Source organism: Pelecanus crispus, chromosome 5 (genome assembly GCF_030463565.1).
Source record: "Pelecanus crispus isolate bPelCri1 chromosome 5, bPelCri1.pri, whole genome shotgun sequence".
NCBI lineage: Eukaryota > Metazoa > Chordata > Aves > Pelecaniformes > Pelecanidae > Pelecanus > Pelecanus crispus.
The window spans coordinates 73847747-73868383 of NC_134647.1; the positions used below are offsets into that span (position 1 = coordinate 73847747).

Below are 20637 nucleotides of genomic sequence, written 5' to 3' on the forward strand. Positions count from 1 at the left end.
TGTGCTCAACGTGAAGCTGCCGGTTCTGATCTGGTTGCATAGCTACAGTTCACACTGAGTTTGGGAGTGGATCCGTATTATGAAGTAATTGCTAAGCAATTGTGTAAAGAAAAAAAAAAAAAAAACAACCCACCTTCTATTGAAAAGATTTGGCAAAGTCACAGCAGTGGGTTAGATGAAAACTTGGAACAGTCTGCCAGCAGCATGATCTCAATACATGATCGTGCCTCACATGACAGCATCTTCTTTACCCATTATCTGTGTAATCAGTGGTTTATCTCTTTTGTTCATTTGTTTTTTAATGCCCTTATCTGCACATGTGACACTTGCAGCTTTAAAACAAACAAATCAGATCTAACATGGACTACTTAAGACTGCATCAGAGGTCTGTATTTCATTTTCCGGTTATGCTCCCTAACACGAATATCCTGCAGCATTCTACTGCCACCAGTGTGTGAAAAGAAAAGGACAAGGGTATCAAGCTAACATTGAGAGAAGAATAAAACAAAGAGGAAAGGATTCATAAAGGAATGAAGCCAGGAGACTATATCAAATATTAAACCAATAAAACCTCTGCAAATTATCTTTTAAGAAAAAAAAAGTAACTGGAATGTAATACAGAAAAAAAGAAAAGACCTAAGATTCTGCATAGATTTTGTCAGAATAAAAGAAGATCTGCACACTCAGTAACCAATGTAAGACATCAAAATTTGTATTTTGTATTTGTGATCTATCAGCTACTTCCTGGTAAATACTTCTTGCAAACCCTTAAGGGGCACAAGTTCAATTCTACATGACTTTCTTCCTCTTCACAAGGGCTTTTAAAACAATATTAGGCATGAACAAGATTATTCATGACTAATTTGGAAGGATTATTCATTTTTAATAAGCTTGCTTTAGATCTCTCCCAATGACACCAAAAAGAATAAACCAGGCTATGTTAACCCCATCTTTCCCTAGCTGTTTTACATTAAGAGTGCAATCTGGAGCGTCAACAGCCATCACATACCCAAAAGGCACAGAATGGTTTAACTAACACCCAGGAGGTTAAGAATATGCACTCACATTCTTTCATTCAAGGGTCATTCTTGTATTAATTTGGGGCAATCTAGGTAGCAACTATTCGAAGATCACATAACTTGTGAAGTGTTCCGACTTCTTAACAGCCTCAGAAATAGATGCGTCTAATGTTTATAATATTCTTTAAATAAAACCAGAGTAACTAGTTCTTGCACGGCAGACCCTCCAAAACTGCATTTTTAAAAAGCATTAAAATTTTCAATTAACAAATTCACTTCAAGCTATAATTCTTAAATTTGTTGTAGCAAAACAGATCTCTGTCATACCAAGAGGTACTAGCTTCAGAATTCTGTTTAAGGAATTTACTAAGCACTCCTCCACATCACTATCTATACAGCTATACTACAATTTTCCAGCATGTTTCTACAAAGTCCATACTTTTTCTCCATTAAAAAAACCACTCTCTATATACTCTTCCAAAGTGGTAACAAGAAACTGAGAACTGAAGTACTTTTTTGGAAAATTGTATCTGAATATAGTGCAATGAATAACTTCCTGTTTTACACAAGACTACTTAAAAATGGTCATACATGTTACAGATGCAAGGCAGTATTCCATAAGCTGCTGCTGTGTGCTTCCATTCCTAGGCATACCTGTTCTCAAAGACTCTCTCAAGCTAAAGGAGAACTATTTAGCTATTAAACCAGCATGCTCCCATCCCTTCCAATTTCACAGATTTAAGTTAACCGGAATTGCCATTATAATGTAAGACAGCTTTCATTAAATGTCAGAACATTTCACAAGGATAATATTGCTCTCTGTGCATGAGTGCCCATTCCTCAACATTGCTTCCATGGGTCCAACCCAGTAGCGTGTCTGATCCCTAAAAAAACCCTCATATATTGGCAACAAACTAACTCAAAAGCTGAAAATCCCAACCAGTCATTTCCTGTTTTAGAACAGTAAAGTCATCCAAAACCTATTTTTCCTTTTAATTGTACACAAATTAGAAACCCACATAAGTAAATTTCATCATGTTTTTTGACTGGCAAAATGTCTGGTTTTTGCCAAAAGCTTTTTTATTCTTCAGAGAAAAAACAGATTTAGTGTCACTAAATACTATTCTAAACTAAGGAGTCACAAAATTAGCTTAAAATATATATAGCTAGTACTAACGCTCATGATACAGATAAAAATACAGTATGAAAATGAAATATGGAATACACTAAACCGTGTAGGATATTTTTAATTATGAGGACCAGATATACAGTTATCCTTAGAATAGACTAGACAACTTCAGTTTGAAGGGACCTACAACGATCATCTAGTCCAACTGCCTGACCAATTCAGGGCTCACCAAAAGTTAAAGCGTGTTGTTAAGGGCATTGTCCAAATGCCTCTTAAAGACTGACAGGCTCGGGGCATTGACCACCTCTCTAGGAAGCCTGTCCCAGTGTTTGACTACCCCGTCAGTAAAGAAATGCTTCCTAATGTCCAGTCTAAACCTCCCCGACTACTTCAAAATTAATAAAACTGCTATCCACTAACTTGTTCTTTGATTTGAGCAACAGTAAACAACAAGGTAGAAAACAATTTACATAAATTTATGCATTGAAAAATACTTCATCCCTGGTATAGCAGACTATTTCAATCCATTTTTTTTCCCCTCCTAGAGGACAGTATAATGAAACATGAAAGATGCAACAGAAATGGAAGTACAATGCTAAATAAACTCCACAGTACAAGCACATCTTCCTTTACATGTTCCCAATAGGTGGCAACAGAATACCAAAAATACAAAGCAGTTTATAATTCTTTTTTCATCCACAAAGTAATGGAAGCCCTGTTACAACTTCTATCAATGAACTTGCACCAGCAGTTTTATTCAAATGAACAGTAGCATCTCAGCAACAGAAATTCTCAGGACAGTTAGTGTCAAAAGCCAGAGAATTCACAGAACCGAAACAAAGCATTTATTAAAAAGCTAGCTGTTATGAAACAAACTACCTAATGGCTTATACTCATAGCTTACCCGAGGGACTAAACTATTAGAAGCAGGAATTTACAGTAGCAAAATGTTTCTGCACATTAAAGAAGAAATGTTAAGGAAGAAAGAAAAGTTTAGACTAATTTTTTTTGTTGTTGACATCCATGCCTTGGTCTTTAGCAGTATTTATTTGCAAGACTGAATAAAGGGGTGAGCATTTTTAAACAAAGTTTTCAGCTGACAAACCCCAACTTTATCAGTAGTAGCAGGTCCATACTAACTCCCTGGTTCTTTGTAAGAAATGACAGCAAATCAGAGTTGTTCTTTCCTTGACAGTTATACGACTGCTTTGTTTCTGTGGCACAGAGCTATACAAATCAAGTCTAAATAATGACTACTTACTTGCTTTCAAAACCAGCTAAGTCACCATCCAAAGAAATTCTCTCTGTCGTAATTTCCACCTTTCTCACACTGCCAAAGAAGTCTGTTATGAGAACATTTTGCGGGTCTCGCTGAAAGAGATCAGTTCGGTGCCCAGGAGTGGAAACACACAAACTTTTTGGACAGACCTGAAACTGGAAACCAAGATGGACAATCATATCCTGTCCCTCATTCATCAACAGTCTCTACATATACCTTCCAAAATGAAATGGCTATAAAAAGAAAGATAAATGCCACACACAACTTGCATTAATTTCAGTACAAGCTCCACAGCTGAAAAAAAATGATTGAACAAAAACATTAAAAGGCATAAACACCTTGATCATGTATTTCAGAAAACCTTTATCCTCACAGTTATGCCATTTGAGTTTAGAAATACTTCTGTGAAAACCAACCATCAATTACATCTAATTGATTAAATGCACAAATGTATTTCTGAATATTGACGCAGCAATGCTGCTACAGCCTTCCAGAAAGCACAAGTGGGTATAAATTCTTCATATTTACCAAAGGGAGGCAGTCAAGATTAAATAAGATTAAATAATTAAAGCCTTGATAAGTAGCTAGTAGTAAAGGCTTCATAAAGAAGCAAGAATTTACATTTTGATTGAAAAGGAAAAAATCTCTTAGTCTTATTTCTAGTTTATAGCCTGCAAATTAATGCAGAATTAGGATCTTCAAATATCAAAGCTATTTTATGTACATTAAGTTCACAGAAGCATCCTGTAAAACCTACAAATTAGCTATATACCTTATTATTTATTTTACCTATGCATTTTTTCTACATATCAGACCCACTATATCCAGCACACATTGCAACACCTGGAAGACAAGAACAGCACTAACAAACTGTTTTCAATGGACTCAATTCTGTATAAAGGTACATTTGCAGAAAATAAATAGATGCAACAGCAGCAGATTTGTTGTAGCATTTAGAACATCTGACAAGACAGCATGCCTATTAAATAACAAGATTGTTATGTACTCAGCAGATATTCAAGGCAAAACCAATGCGTTTTGCACACAACGCCTTTTTCCACACATCCTACCACACTTGCCACAAAAGTCTCTAATATTTCCCATCTGGACAGATTCCTTATTTCAAGGGATCTTGTAATGCCTATAATGTAATATAATAAATAATAATTGGCTTGTATTTTTATTAATAATGCTACAGAGCTTAAAGTGCCATGAAATGCAGCCCAAGGCCTCACTCTCTCTAGCCTCCTTGATGATCTTGGGATGCTGAGCTCATGCCTCAGTCATTAGAAGGCACTTCACAACCAAACACACAACCCTACTAGACACAGGAGCTAGACACACATCCCTGCTAGGCAGAGGCGCTAGCTCTACAGTGCTCTGCACAGTTTCATGAGCAAATGTTGCTGTCCGTTCAACTGTCTGATGGGCAACCCGCAGACCACCAGCTAACAGCGTAGGTTATCTGAGTCCTTGTATGTTCCAGCAACAAAGAATATTTAACAGAACAGATTAATGTACAGGACTATGAAGGACGCCCTCGACATGGGTGCTCATCTTCCTTAATTGTAAGTTCTCCAAGTGATTTTCACAAACAGGTTCATCAGTCACTGGACCTAGAGCTCATATACCCAATTACATCTTGGGTCAGTTCTTAGAAGGTTGCACTCTCAGGACAAAATCACAGGTCCTAACTAGCTCAATGCAGATGCAGCCTCAATTATCCCAGATCATGACTGACAAAACCTGTGAGTTTCAGTCCATACTTCCTAGCAGAAATTTTGTGCTCAGTCTGACATAAAATGCACAGGCTTGTGTGGCTCCTTCTCTTACGACGGAGGCCTACATTTAAAAAGTTTCCCAGAGGGGAAACAATGTACCTGGCTTTCCTTCATGGAGGACAGAGTCTATCTCCCCATTCCTCCCTTCTGCTCGATTACAGTTTCTCTTTCATACCTTGTCTTTTTTGTCTAAGCCTGTAAGTATATGGCATTAGGCTGCTGGTCCAGGGAGACTTCAGCTCACTTTCACTTTTACCTTAACTGAAGCATACAAGCACACATATCCACTGAGCTCTTTTTTAACAATTCCCAACTCTCTTGTTGGCAGAGTATCACACAGCTGCTAAGGAAAAGACAGGGGCAGATCAAATCTTTCTGTTATCCTCCCTGTGAAGTGAAAATGAACTGGACTCATCAGCATCACACTTCCCATACAAAGCCACTTGTCAATGCACACAAACCCTCTTAAGTTTCAGTTTCACCAGAATGCAATCAATTTTCTTCAACTCTGCTCCAACTAGGGGCACAAACATGAAAACTAAGTCTCTGAAGTAAGCTATAAAAGCTAAGTATTTTGTTTTAATCCTGCTATTTGATGCATAAATCTATGCTGCGGTTATGCCATTAAGTCTCTCTTCCAAGCTCTCAAGAGAGTGTAAACGTCCCAGAACAACTGCTTCAGCACTGAAAGTGAGGAAATTGATACTGCACGCAACTATTTCTAACCCGTCCCACAACAATTTAGTACCATAAGATATTGAGATGAATCTTGAACAAAAACGTGCAATGGCACTGGGAAGAAGACTTCATTGTTAAAAATCTACCTATCCAGTACCATGTGAGAAAAGAAAGACTGCAAAGCAATTACACCACAGCAGACTAACGCTAATAACTGAGGTCTTCTCACAAAAAAAAGAAAAGGCAAACACTGGCTAAATGAAACACATTTGTTCATGAATCAATTTTTCCTTTTTTTTTAAAAAAGATACTATTCAAATAAAGCTAAACAATTCCTCAAAATGGGAACTTTGTTACCTTGACTTTTCTTAACAACATTTTAATCTATTTTATGACAAATGATATCTCATTTAGAAATTTATTTGAATCTTACTTTAAAAGTTCAAATGTGTGACATTTCAATTTAGTCTTCACTTTTTTGGAATTGTGATCAAACCAGAAGTCAGTCATTTGCACAGCTTTATACTACCCCTTAGCAACACAGATGGAGCAGGTGGGGAGTAGGTGGAGTGGATTATGAAAAAAGATGTCTCATTCTTTGCAGGCACGCAACAGCCAAATCCTAGGTGGATGTGAAGAGAAGCTGTTTTAAGAGTAGTTGGAGAAAAGTAAAGAAGTGATGCAATAGAAGCGGTGTAACAAATACACAGTACTTCTAAAAGAGCAGACATTTGACGTATCAGAAGATCAAACAACTAAACATTAGCTAATAGTTTTAAAGCTAGTTAGTGAGCCACTTAGTATGTTATCCTGAGTTTGGAAAGCATTAATTTTAAAAAAATCAAACTTGGATAAGCAGTAGGTCTTTGTTCTTAAACCAGCACAACACCAACAGTGCATTCCAGTGCTGAAGTATCCCCTGAAACTGTTGGCAAATAAATGGGCTTATATCCTTACCATGGACTAACCATATGTCATTTTGGAACTCTCAGATGAAGGCCTGAAAAGCACCGACTTGAAATCAAGAGGTCATGTTTGCATATTATGACTCAGTACCTGATCGCAACAAATCATGATATATTTGGGTCTATTCTCTTCCCTTCCCAGAGCAACAATAAGCAGACTGATGTATGATAAGATGACTTACATGATGTAAGGAATCTACTGGTATGGGATAACTTCCCACAGCTCTTCCTGAGTATTTGGCATATAAGGAAAAACAAAAACGCACGGGAGAATGTTTAGGTATCTTCTCCAAAGAGCTCAAAAGGTAAACTCCTTGGCCAGCTAACAAGTTTTCTATACTTTTCACAACAACTGGATTAGTACTTAGCTGGCTAGACCCGTTATACCACTTCCCAGATGGTGTCTTGTACAGTAGAAACCACTGCTCATTTTTTATGACTTTCTTCTTTTAACATCAGTTCATTTTCTGGTTTACAGAGCAGAGTTCTAAAGTGCTGTTTGAATGAACTGGCTAGAAGATACTTTAAAATACATCTTGTTGAAGAGGAATATGCAAGTTCTTTATTGATGAAGTTATCTGTATCCCACAATCAGAAGGTATTAAATTACAGGACAGAATTTCATTCCCATGGTAGTAAAAGAAACTTGAATCTTAGTCAGTGAATCAATTCTGTATCAACATAAAATCTGTCAAGTGTGGGCTGTTTAGAGTGAATTCTACTACACATCTAGCAGCCAGGCTAACACCATCTTCTATAGACAGAGGGTGGCATAAAACTTTCGAGCAGCTGTTGCTTTTACAGAAATGAATCAAAGACAATGTGTTCTGTAAGTGGTGGCTCTTAGATCACTGACACAGCATGTCAGGATTTACAGCTACAAGGAGCCAAAGCATGATGTATTGCTATACTGAAACTAGTATTGGAACAGGTATAAAGGGTTAACAGAGTAAATAAAATATGGTTACTTTTTATGCCATCTCACCAGTGTATACATCTAACTGTTACAAAGGCATTTTCATAAATTTTACCATAGGTTATCTGGTTGGTTTTTTTTTTTTTTTCCCCCCTTCTGCCTCATATCTGAAAGCTACCATTAATATTTACCTAAGATATAATTAACTAACTCCAAACACTGGTGGATTTGGACATATCTTGCTCTGGAATCTAAGCAGATATACAGAGAAATTAGTTTCTGCAGACATTTGTGAGTGTACAGTTTGGATTTTACATGTTTAATCACCTTTGCAAAACAATATCAATGGCTGCCTTTCCACACCTGCAAGATGTCTGCTTTCCATTAAGCTGATTTTCAGAAACTTCCTACTATCGTTTTTCACATGCAAATACTTCATTCCATTGAAATGAATATTTAATGAATATTTCATTCATTTTTCAATGAATAATAATAAAATCTGGCTAATTTTAGTTAATATTTTCTGTAGCCAGCAAACCACTTTCACACTGAGGACAATTCTTAAAGTGTTACACTACAACTACATTTAATAATGGCAAAAAGACACTCCCCCCAAAGCTGCTTCCAAGAGAAACAGGAGGAGAACAAAAAGCATTTGGAGAACCCTACGGACAAAATAAATTAGTTTTGAAACCATTAAAGTCATTAGCATATTCATGAATGTTAAGTATTCTACTTACTAGGTCATTCATATTTGTCTGACTGGCTGGATGAATTTCTTCCAAGAACTCTAGTACATAGAATGTGTATCTGTCCATAAGATGAACGCCAATCCCAAGATCAGGCTGATGCTTAAAAACAACACACAGCAATTATTGGGCATTCACAGGAAAGAACTCAGTATTTAGGAGAGGGAACAGAATGTAACAGCATGTTACAAAAGTTAAGCATAATTTTTTGTTCTTAGGCAAATTATGCAAAGAAAATGATTAGCCATGAAGAAACATATTGTTGACAAGCTGAATAATACAGTTCATCTTCATTCTCCTAGACTATATCCTGGTAATCCCCATGTTTGCCAAAAAGCAGGGAACCCCTTCTTTTTAATGGTCCAGCACAGATTTGTGGGCTGCCCTGAGCTTCTTGGGACTTGGAAAGGCTGGGAGAGACAGCTTATCTTACAGCACTGTGCAGGTTCAGGTAATCCTGACCTGCTGGTTTTGGTCTGGCAAGGATCTCTCTCCTATCACTCCTTCTGTAATTCAGCTGGGATACAATTACAGCAAGTGAAAGGTAGTGGGTATTTTTTTGTATATCAAGTGTAAGAAGTCCTAGATTGAATATTCCCCACGCGTATCTCAGCAGTCTTCCCATAAAATTTCTTCCTATCCTAGGCAATGCATAAATTGGCTGGAAAGCACAGAAATCCATCGTTAGCCTGGTTCTTTGGGACAGTGCACAAAAACAAGCAGGAAAAGTACACTTACAAGTTTTGTCAAAACCACACTTTGTAACCAAGTACCTTACACATTCAGCAATCAGAAGGGAAATTTTTAGTTAAAAGTCAATAGGACCTGTGCTTTTAACTCAGGCATTCTGAAAATTGTCTTTAGGATCACGAAAATCTACTTACTGATAAAGAATCTTCTCCAACTTGGCTGCTAGCCAAGGCCATTATATTAGGTGAATAAAATCGTTCATACATGGATGCTCCTTGACAAGTATCAATAATAAACAACAATTCATTGTACCTGAAAGAAAGAAAACAGCCTCCTTACCCAACTCTCTTTAAAATGAAACAACAAATACATAATTTGCCTTTGAGTTACTAGGACAGCTGCTAGGAACCTAAGGAACAGAAGAGTTCACATTGATTGACTGTAATATGCAAGTTTGGTCAAAGCAATATATTTGAACAGCTGTACCTGCAGGAAGCTGAAAACAAAAATTAGAACTCTTCTTTCTGAATGCAAACTTTCATGAAATTTTATGGACAACAGATAATATCACTGATGAAGGTAAGCAAGGCCTACCGGTAAGACTTCAGGCATATTCATGAAATACAGTTACTTAACCTCAAAATAATGCTTTTTTTTCTTACCTTCTTTTCTGCCACATCTGTTCAAAGGCATCAGCGAGTTCTACATTTGTGATTTCTTCAGAATCTTGAAATTTTAGGAAACCATTTCCACCATGACCTCACAGAAAAAATATAAGTTAGGCAAGTATGTAGATTAAAAGAAGATATTCAGCCTGGTTGACCATTTTTCTAAAAAAAGGCAAACACAATTCTCTTTCTCCAAACAGACTCCAGCAAAAGAAAATATTAGTACAGTAAGAACAGTACACATACATCATTTAAACTGGAAGCGATATTTGCTAAGTAGAGCCTTACAGTTTTTTTCTTAATTAGTATGACATGATAAAAAAAAGAAAAAAAAAAAAAATCTTGTTGTTGATCCTTTTGTTTGCTTGGACTCCTGATGGGATTTCATGCTTTCAGGTAGTCCCATCCAACTGAACAACAAACATCAATGAATTGTATACAGAAACCTGTAATTACCTGTCATATATATTAGAATATTGCTTCTGTCATCAGAAAGGAGACGTTTAGATCGTGGTGTACTTGGCGGGATTCTTCCTGTTAATACACGCAAGAAATTTTCAACAGTAACCTATGAATAGAAGCATAAAGTAATTTTCTAAAGAGAAAAATATTGATTTAACAGCTCTAGGCTGGGTTACATAAATTAAATAATGGAACACTAAAATACGCGGTGTGCCTCACCAGACGTAATATTGCATGGTATAAACTGTAGAAACAGACATTTTCTGTTTAAGGTTTTACTGCAGGTTCACAGGCATATGGTACCTTTTACTTTATTCCACTAATATCAGCCTGTTGTTTTATTATATCCAGTAAGTCTACTACCATTATAATTTCTAAATACATTTTCACTGATCTGAAAACCTGTCAGCGTATAGCTTTATTCTGCCAAAGCTGCTCATGTACTCACAAAATGGTCCAACATTAGTGTGTGTTACCATGGGAAAATAAAAGTTTAAATTCCCTCTGCAACTCAGTAAAGGAGAAACAAGATCAATTTCAGTTACATAAGTCTGAGTGATCAGGTAAGACCCATCTGGATGGTGATTGTAAAACACCCCATAAAACACCACTTCCTCTTCATGCAGATGTACACAGCTCAAACACTAGCAACAAATCCATACTCAGGAAAAAACACGATAAAAAGAACATATCTCTATTTCAGTGTTGTATCTTCACTTCTTTATACAAAGCTTCAGAGAAATGAAACATCTATCATATACTTCAATATGCTCCTATAAACCTTTAGTAATGATTATAGAGCACTATTAAACCATCCAATTGATGTCCAATTTAAGATCAACTGGCAAAGACACTGTCTAAAGAAATATTACACAAAAATGAAAAGGTGATGGAACACAGATTTCTATATAGTAATTACTTTACAGTAATGATTAGGTTATGCCTTTTGTTTTATTTTGATAAAAGCATATGCTTAAGATGAGAAATTTAAGTAGGTCTCCCTAATAAACATCTCACTTGTACACCAGAAGTTTCACAGTGGTGTTAAGTGTTTGTAAGATGAGACATTGACCAGCCATTTCCAAAGAAGAGAAATTTCAGTAATATATGTGTATTCCTAACACATACAAGGAGTTCCATATATTCTTTTACCTGTGGAGATTCCAGTATTTACAATAGCCAATACACAACATGTTTCTAGTATAATAAATTTCAAATACAAAACCGAGCATCAAAGGGGAGGGGTGTGTGTTTTAAACCCATCAGTTAATAATAATAGCCCAGCCCAAAACCAGTAATGCAAATAGAAAGACTTCCTCAGACTTCACAGATGTTGTATAAATCTTTAAGCCAACACTAAAACCAAAGACCCAATAATTAAAGCGCAGTCACCTCATAGCTTCTGTAATCCACTTCCACATCATCTCCATAGACATTTAGTTCCATGTTTTTATGACTGAACACAGTAGCTGGTTTGGGATTTCTGGGATTACATGCCATATCATCTGCTAGCATGAGGACAATGTGACTATGGAAAATAAGACAAAAACATTTCAGCCATTCTACTTTCATGTAACAGTCAAATGGAAATTACAACACCACTGTCCCATGATCACAACAATAGCTTATAACATTAAGAAGAATCCTGGAATTGTAAGTGAAACTTTGCATAGTTATACCCTATTTCCTTATGTACTTCCTCACTATTATAAAGATACCACACATGGAAATGCAGCCAGCTGTTATTTATTTACAGGATTAAGTGAGGCCAAAGATGAGCACAAGAGTAGCTGACATTAGTAACTTCACAATACAGACCTGCCTGGACCTAGGTTGGCAGAACTCTATAAAAAAATCTGGAGATTTTTATGGGGCACTAAATAATTTCATGCAGCTCCATGGAACAAATCCCAGCCTGACTGCACCCTCTCAGACAGATCAATTAAAAACATTATGACAATTTTTAATTAAATTTGAGGAGCTCCTGAACATTTCTCAAGCCATTATACTACATCTGATACACTACTGTATGATTATCTGTGTTCGTGGAATTTTTCTGAAGAACACAAGTGGGCTGACACCAGACATTTTGTCTTCTTCATAGTACCAAGAAAAAAAAACAACCCAGCATTTCACAGTACCAAGGGGGAAAAAAAAAAAAAACCCCAAACAAACCACAACACAGGACATTATAAAGCTCCTCCAAATTGCATGCAGCCAAAGATCTATTTCACCTGGCAGAGTCCAATCTGGGTCAAAATATGAAATAACCAGTAGTCACTGGAGACTGTTAGCACAAGGAAGAATGTGCCAGAGATGTCTGGAACAAGGTGAAGTCAGTCCTTTCCTTGGATAACCCTGTCTTGGATATAGTTTCTCCTGGCCTGTGATCTTCGTGTTCTCCCTAACAATGCTTCCAAAAGGAAAGCTCTGTATCCTGCAAAGAATGCTGATAATTCAGACTCTCAGACACACAGTTGTAAATTAAACTGTGTCCTGCTATTTAAACACCATTCCTGTGCTTGTCATCGTACACCCATATGTCTGCATGAACACTTTAAGAGTAAAATTATTCTTTATTAAGTACTGATACACTCCACCCACACCCCCCCCCAAAAAAAAAAAAAAAAGAGAGAGAAAAATGCTCTCCAAAATAACATAAGCATAAATCCTCAAAAAGAATCAAAGTAAATTACTTCAGTGTGAATAAAATGCTGGCATAAATATGAAGCTGCAATGACAGAAGCCAGAGGATGACAACTACCAAAGAGAAATAAAGATTTTTTTTTTTCTCTCCACACACGCACAGCACTACAAAACTATTTTTATAACAGAGTATCATTAAAAGGGAATTAGTTGGAAGCAAGTGTTGATACATGCCTTGCAGATTTACTGAGATAGTCATGTGTACACCCATTTTTTGTACTACACTCAGAAGAGAAAATTCCAGACTAAGCCATCACTAGGCCTACACTTTAGCACTGTATTTTTGCCAGGAATGTGTCTATTAAAAAAAAAAAAAAAAAAAAAAGAACCAATAATCACACATCACTCAGTAAAAGGTTCTGCACAGTAGTAATACAGACAGGGGAGCACAAACATGCAAAGTTTGTACCCTGTATGGCATTCTTAAAAGTGTATGAAATATCCCACGGTTAAACATGAACCACTGTGTACAAGTGGTTCATACATGCAGCAAAACAATCTAGGTGTTAACTTGCAGCTTATCTGTTAAACCAAAGTAATCTAACTAAGTTATTATTTTAATGCTATTTTCACTATGTAAAACTTATACTGCATAATGATTCCAGGAATTAAAAAGAATTTCTGGATTCATTCTGGCTTTGTTTTATTTTAGCAAAACTTTTCTGTTATGAATTGGGGCATTGTGTCCACATGTCAACAAACCAGAGCAACTTACAGTTGTAAAACCACAAATCATTTTCCTAATGAGTTCTGTTGGATGACAAATCTATTTAAACCACCAAACTGACACAGTTCCATTGAAAATGAGGCTATGCACAAACCCCTCCAAAAAAACCCCAACCCCAAGAATCACGATATACCTTTAAGATGTGATTTGGGTGGTGTTTTTTTTTTTTTTAGTCTTATCAATATTCTGAATGAAGTTTTGCAGTGAAGAAAGAAAAACAGGTAGAGGAAGAAGTTTGTCTAAGGGAGAAACCCACTCAAATGTATGTAAAAATTGCTACAACTGGGAAAACATAGGCACGCTCTCTCTCTTTAGGTCTTCTCCAATGTCTTATTCTTGACCTTAGTCTAAAGCATTGCTGGCTTTTTAAGATTAATTTCCATATCCTTGGGTATGAACAAGAAACGGATCAGGCTACTGAACAACAGAAATCTCCAGCCATGCTGTAGTAGATTTTGCACTATTTCTAAAACTGCCACCTATTTTAACCTTAATGGTGAACATGGATGGATGAAGAGAAGACGAAAGTTCTCAGGCAAGGGTAGAGCCAGTGGAAGAATTCCTAAGGTAGAGCCTAGGGCGCCTATATTCAAAAACTATACAAGGAAGATGACAGATGCTTCTCCATGAGATGTGCAAAAAAAAAAAAAGCAAGCCACGTTTCTATGGCTTTCAGTCCACAGTGCTTAGGCAGTACATTCCTTGGATTTATAGCCCCCAAATGCTTCCAAAAATTAGGTTTCAAAATCCCCTCTTTCAAAAACCAAGAAGTCACTCTTTTTAAAAATAAATACAGGAAACAGGATGGTACTGCCACTGCATTCACAGTTGAGTGGAAACTAAGTGGGAACTCCAGATACTACACTTTTGGACTTAGACAAAAAAAATGCCGTACAAATTTAATTCAGCAGAATATGCATTTTGCAACGATGGAGCGGGCCATACCTCTTTAGGCAGACATGCTGCAGAAACTACCAGTCCTCTAAACAAACACTAAAAAGCAGGACCACCAGGATTTCCACAGGAGCCTATGGATACATAGATCCTATTATTCACTGGATGTTGATGCCTAAAATTCACTTCCACAGTTCTGGTACAAGTAAACTGCATTCCAAAACACCTGGATGGAACTATCCTAGAACTTCCAGGAGGAACACAACTGAAGGACATTTCAGAACAGTTTGTTCACCTTCCTAATCCTGTTGTCAAAGAAGGGATACTATTTTAACCATTGTGCTGTAGCTAGAGAAGCACAATTTGATGGACAAAGCTTCTGGTTGCTCTAAATACATGATGCAAAATGGATTTTTCAAGGCTACTTTCAATAGTTTCAAGCTGCTTTGTTCAAGGCCTTTAGTTTAGAGACTCTCAGCGTAGTTGCAGATGTGGAAGTCTTCCATTTTAGTACAGTTAGGGTTGCTAACATCTCCACTCTGAAAGGAAATTAAAGTACAGCAAAAGCCCTATCTCAGACTAGTATTGTCATTGCTGAATGCATTTATCAATTTTCATGTTATGCTTTCACCAATTTACTAAGTAGTACATTTTAGTGCCCAGATAGCGCCTCATGTTTTTAATCTAATTAGCCTATTCCAACTGGAAGTTTTATTATATAACTTGCTGCTTTTCCTTTTGAACAATATTGCTGCATATTTCAATACGCTGATGTGATCACATCCTTCCTTTTTGCTTTTATCCAGTTAAACTGAGAAGGGAAATGTATTTTTGTACTGCTTCAGACAACAACAGAACTTTAATAGCACATTTGCAAGGAATCATATTCACCAAGATGCCCTCACCTATCAGGAATGCCCAGTCTCTTGACACTTCTGTATACTGAAAGAGTATTTGCCACATGACGATAATTAAACCAGAATCGAGATGTACACACCTTGAATTTTTAAGGAGAGAAAAAAAAAAGCATATTAAATAGTGTAAACAATACAAATTGGCCTGGCACATTGTATCAGAAGACCATGATTACAGGAATATCAACAAACTAGTAACAAATCAGAAAGAACATAGCAACACCAAGAAACTCATGATATAAGCTATATAAATCTTTGTTGTACCAAAGCAACAAATGCTGAAAATAAAAGTTTTAAAAAAAAAAAAAAAAAATGTTCTTAACATACTGACTCATGAAAACATTGTCATAAAACCCAATTAGGTATAGAAAGTGGCACTTTAGGGAATAATTCAGCAATAGCAAGTGGATAAGCTACATTTTTTCATTTGCTTTTTCCATATCAAATGGAAGAAAAAAATCAAAGGAAGAGCTATCTCAATAGCAAACCCATTCTGGGAGCATTCTTGCACAAAGGCATAAGTGAATTCATGCAGAAGCCACACACAAGGGAAAATACACAGGATGTTTGCATTTAAGGAGCCAAATACAATAAAGTAAGAGCTAACTGAGCTCTAACCAAAATCTGAACGCAAATTCTCAAAAATCTCGAAGTAGTTCAAGTTCTACTGTTCTAACAGGTGAAGGGTTGGGCATCAGCCATTCTGTACTTAAGCTATTCCCTAGGTCAGGTATTATTTAATCTGTCCTCAAAAACCTCAAACCAATGAGATTTCAAAATCCTTCAGAGGCAAGCCACTGTAGTTCCTTACTAGCCTTATCACTGTCCTCGTGTTTAACTTCAGTTCACTACTTTTTGTTTGTTCCACATCAAGGACAGCAATTCTCCTTTGGAGACAAATTTCCTTCCCTTTTACAAGTCTTTCAAACAGACAAAGGAAGAAGCATTTTAGAAGAGGTGACTTTAAAACCCCAATGACAGGGAACAGGAACAAGCATTTAAGACAGTTTTTTAATTTTTCAGCTTTAAATGTACAGCTCTAATTTAAATAGAAACATCTTTAAGTTACACTATGTAACATCTTTTTCTATAGCCTTTTCATAAAAAGAAATGAGTAGTAGCTTAAATAATAATAAAAATTCAGCCTGAAAGGATCCCCTTGCGTCTTGATCATCCTGTCAGGAATTTCAAAAACAGCCCACGAGAATCAGTCCATGAGAACATTTGCCTTTCAGCAAGATTTAAAGCTCTGAAAACTAACTATGGCCAATCTAGCTGCGACAATTCAAGATCTGCCCCTTTCCTCCATTACCTCCCTTACAACACAGTGGAAAATGTGTCTATGCTTTAAATATAGCTATTCGCACTGCAGCATATTAATTGAAACAACTGATGAGGTGGGATTGCAGGACGATCCCAGGCTTGAACTGCCTGATAGCAGTAAAACCCTCCGTATTTTACTGGTTAAAAAACCAATAGTAGCCACTGTTATAAAGCTTAATCATGAACTACTGAAAAAATATAACCAGCAGAGAATCTGTTGATGACAGAAAGTATAGCTCCTTGGACCTCATTTTCCACTTTCCATGTGCATTTTTATGAGTAGTAATAATAGCACCTATTTGTTAATAGTATTAAAGTAGTATTTGATGTTTTAATAGTTTCAAGTTTGTACATTGTAGAATATAGAAATTATTCCTTCTAATTCAATTAATTACTCTTAACTTTCCTTTTATATTGCTCAATTTTAGTATCTGGAAAACAAACAGCTGCTACTGAGTAATTACAATAGTGTTCTGAAACAAATTAGTCATTAAGACCTGAATTGTGATTAAGAACCAATTGTGTAGCATGATTCAAAGCTAATGAAAGATTCATGGCAAAGGAAAAAAAAAAAACCCTAGGATAAGAACAGTTGATCTAAACATTACGTTGCCTGAATTTATTTTATTCTAAGCCTGTTAACACAAGTTAACAGATTGACTAAGAACAAAAATCAGAAATACGTTGTACCTTTCTGGTCAAAGAGATACACTTCTCTGATATCAGAATTACACTTTTGTTCAATATGCAGTATGGTAATTCAACTATTTCAATGCTGTCAGAACTTTTGCTTTATGAATCCTGCCATGTAGCTAGTGTTTTTGAGCGCTTGAAATGCAGTCATACTGAAAAGATAATTTTATTATAGTGTAATAAATTTGCAGGGACAATTTCAAATGTATTCATTTCCAAGTCTTCATCTTTTCCTTTCTTTCAAATGAGCAGAATTCTTGAGTGACTGTTGCAGTTATGGCTCCTGATGGAAAACTGTCAACTTGATTGGAAGAAAACAACCTGGACCACACTTACCAAAACTGCCCAGTTATTTGTATGTCCACTTCTAAAGAACTGTTCTGTTTGATCCTGAAAGATAGAAAAAATATTAGATGTTTTTCAGCAATAAGAAAGGACTGCTCATATTTTCGTTGTTTCCACAAATCAGTGTTTAATGCATGTTTCCCACACCGTATAACACTGAATGAACCTTAGAAAAACCTCAAAAGAGGTAGTTTTTCTTATTCTGTTTTGCACATTTCATGCAAGCTAATTGCTACACATCTTTCCCTGAAACTTGCCAGATAACAAATGAGAACAAACTATTAGTCACTTTCAGCTTAGTTAAAACAAAAAGCCCACAGATCTCTATTCCAAAGGACACTCAAAGAACAAAATAAAATGATTTATTGACCTACAGTTTCTTCGTTAATGAGAAAAGGGGCTTGGATTAATTTCTCTTTTCATTGTTCCTCTCAAGTTTTCAAAAGCAGGTAAGTAAATCTGCAATTTGAACCCATTTTAAATCCAAGGTGGTTACGTTTATCTTCCAAAATCAGGAGCTATGACAACAACCACCTTCTCTATAATCTGTGTTATCCATAGCTCCCCATCGTGCTTTGCAGAGGAGAGGGCCCTTTTTCTTTAACAGATAGCATAAATCAGGACACAAGAGAGGGGATAAGACTTCCAGGAGGTAAGGGAACGAGTCTGTCACAGGACAAGAATCCAGACTTGCTTATTCTTAATCAGCCTCTGCTAACTCTCTGAGGGGTTCTTGGCTGATGCCTGTGGTCTCACACAAAACACAGTAACAGAAAAAAAAATTGTTAAAATACATGTAAAGCATGCTGCACTTCAAGCAACAAACAATTTGCAGTGTAATTAGTAATCCAAAGACTCTAAAAATATTTCTACTAGCTACTTTTTGTCCTATTTGTAATTAATTTCAAGTACAACAATTTGTTAATAAAGCAGAACTCAAATGCAAGCAACACTCCAGATGTACTGTGGGCACTGTGCAAAACGCGTAATTACTGAAATACGAAGTTACTCCCACTCGGGGGGGGGGGGGGGGGGGCGGGGAAGTTAGCTCCTTCGGTGTGTAAAATGCCCCACCCCAGCGAGATGGGCAGAGGGCTTGCCCCGCTGAGCCCGGGCAGCTCGGCCGCCTGCGGAAGCGCCCAGCAGCCCACCCCGCTTTTGCAGCCAGGACACCGCACCCGCACGGCGCTCGGCCAGCCGGTGTCCGGACAAGCACCGTAAAGCACCGACCGCCACAGCCACGCTGCGCAGCCAGAGACCCCGGGCTTCAGAAACCCGCAAACCTATCGAAGGACAGCTGCGGGGTTTCTAACTTCGAACAGTTTAAACACGCTACGCGCGCCTGACGAGCCCCGCTGTTTCTGGGACGCACCGCACGACGGCTTCTGAAACGCCAAATCCCCGAGGCCGGCCGGGCGGCCGCCAGCGGCCCCGCACCTTCACGCCCTCGGGGCCGAGCGAGGCGTGGCCGGGGCCGGGGCCGCCCGGGGCAGGCAGCGCCGCTCACGGGCTGCGCCCGCCTCGGCCAGCCCAGCCCCTCCCGCACCGCCTCGGGGCGGCTCCACCGGCGCGGCCCCCAGAGCGGGGCGGGGCGGGGCGGGCAGCCGAGGGGCGGCCGGCGCGGGCTGTGCCCGCGGACGGGAGGGAACCAGCGGCACGGAGCCTGCGGCGCGGCCCAGCGCCGCCCGCCCGCTCTCCCCGCCGGCCGCTCCCGCCAGCCTTCGTACCTGGACGCCGCTGGCGAGCGCTGCGCCGCAGCACGCCAGGAGCAGGGCTGCAGCGGCGCGGAGCCGGCCGACAGCGCGCACGGCGGCCGCCATCTTACCCCGCCTCCTCCCCAAGGCTCCGGCCGCCGCCGGTGCCGGAAGCGGGGAAGCGGCCTCCGCGCATGCTCCGCGCCGCCGGCTCAGGGCGGGAGCGGCCCCGCCGCCTGCCTGCGCCCGCCGGCCCCGCCGCCTTCGTTCTCTGCCGGCGCTCGGGGCAAGGCTGGTTAGCAGGAACAGTGCCCTTGCTCTGCGCCACGCCAGGCGCTTAGTCACCTGTCAGAGGCCCCCGGTGGAGAGCTTGCTTTAAATTGGATTTTTACAGCGCTGAGGCAGCAATGGTAGCGGATCTCACCGTTGCCTTGAGCGTGCGTTGTGGCTCTGCCGTGCAGCCCTACCCTGACCTCGTCCATCCCTTGGACAGGCCCAGCCGGTGGTAGAAAACACCGTGGCCTCGCAGCTCGCCTTTGGCTTGGGGGGCTCCTGGGGGCGTAAGAAGGGCCTGGCCGCTTCTCTCAGCCTTCTACCAAAGATGTGCTCGAATGTCCGGGCTTTGTTGAAGTTACCTGGAGAGCGGGGTGGGGGGCATGCTGAGCTGTGGGCCAAGGGCGGCCTCAGGCCTTGGTGGCTGCCGGGCAGCGCTGCCTTGGAGAGCAGAGGAGAGCTGGGGAAAGGGACCACTTTTGGTGGGGTGGAGAGCGGCATCTGAAAGTAGATCTTTTGTCAAGATGCCTTGCTATAGCCTCGCCTTTGGCAGATACATCCCTCGGAGCCGATGAATCATCAGATTTTATTTCGGTCTATTGAACCACTCGGTATGATTCTTTTATTTCCACTAACTCATCCTGTCAACACCTTTGTTCAATTGCCTGATGCCTTCCATTACTGAAGATTCAGAATCTGCCCTGAACCATGGAAGCTATTTCCTGCTCCCTG

The 20637-nt window shown here is 38.9% G+C and overlaps 1 protein-coding gene across 1 annotated transcript in view; it reads right to left on the minus strand.

The window, feature by feature from the left end:
- The window catches only part of PIGK (phosphatidylinositol glycan anchor biosynthesis class K), a 71230-nt gene extending 51472 nt beyond the window's left edge, over nucleotides 1-19758 (minus strand). Inside the window, exons 1-9 of the mRNA XM_075711029.1 lie at nucleotides 19666-19758; nucleotides 17930-17983; nucleotides 15569-15660; nucleotides 11729-11864; nucleotides 10331-10442; nucleotides 9869-9965; nucleotides 9401-9518; nucleotides 8508-8618; nucleotides 3410-3582 (exon numbers count right to left, since the gene is read on the minus strand). Coding sequence (XP_075567144.1) covers nucleotides 3410-3582; nucleotides 8508-8618; nucleotides 9401-9518; nucleotides 9869-9965; nucleotides 10331-10442; nucleotides 11729-11864; nucleotides 15569-15660; nucleotides 17930-17983; nucleotides 19666-19758 — 986 coding nt within the window. The remainder of the gene's footprint in view (nucleotides 1-3409; nucleotides 3583-8507; nucleotides 8619-9400; nucleotides 9519-9868; nucleotides 9966-10330; nucleotides 10443-11728; nucleotides 11865-15568; nucleotides 15661-17929; nucleotides 17984-19665) is intronic.
- Nucleotides 19759-20637: the final 879 nt, after the last annotated feature.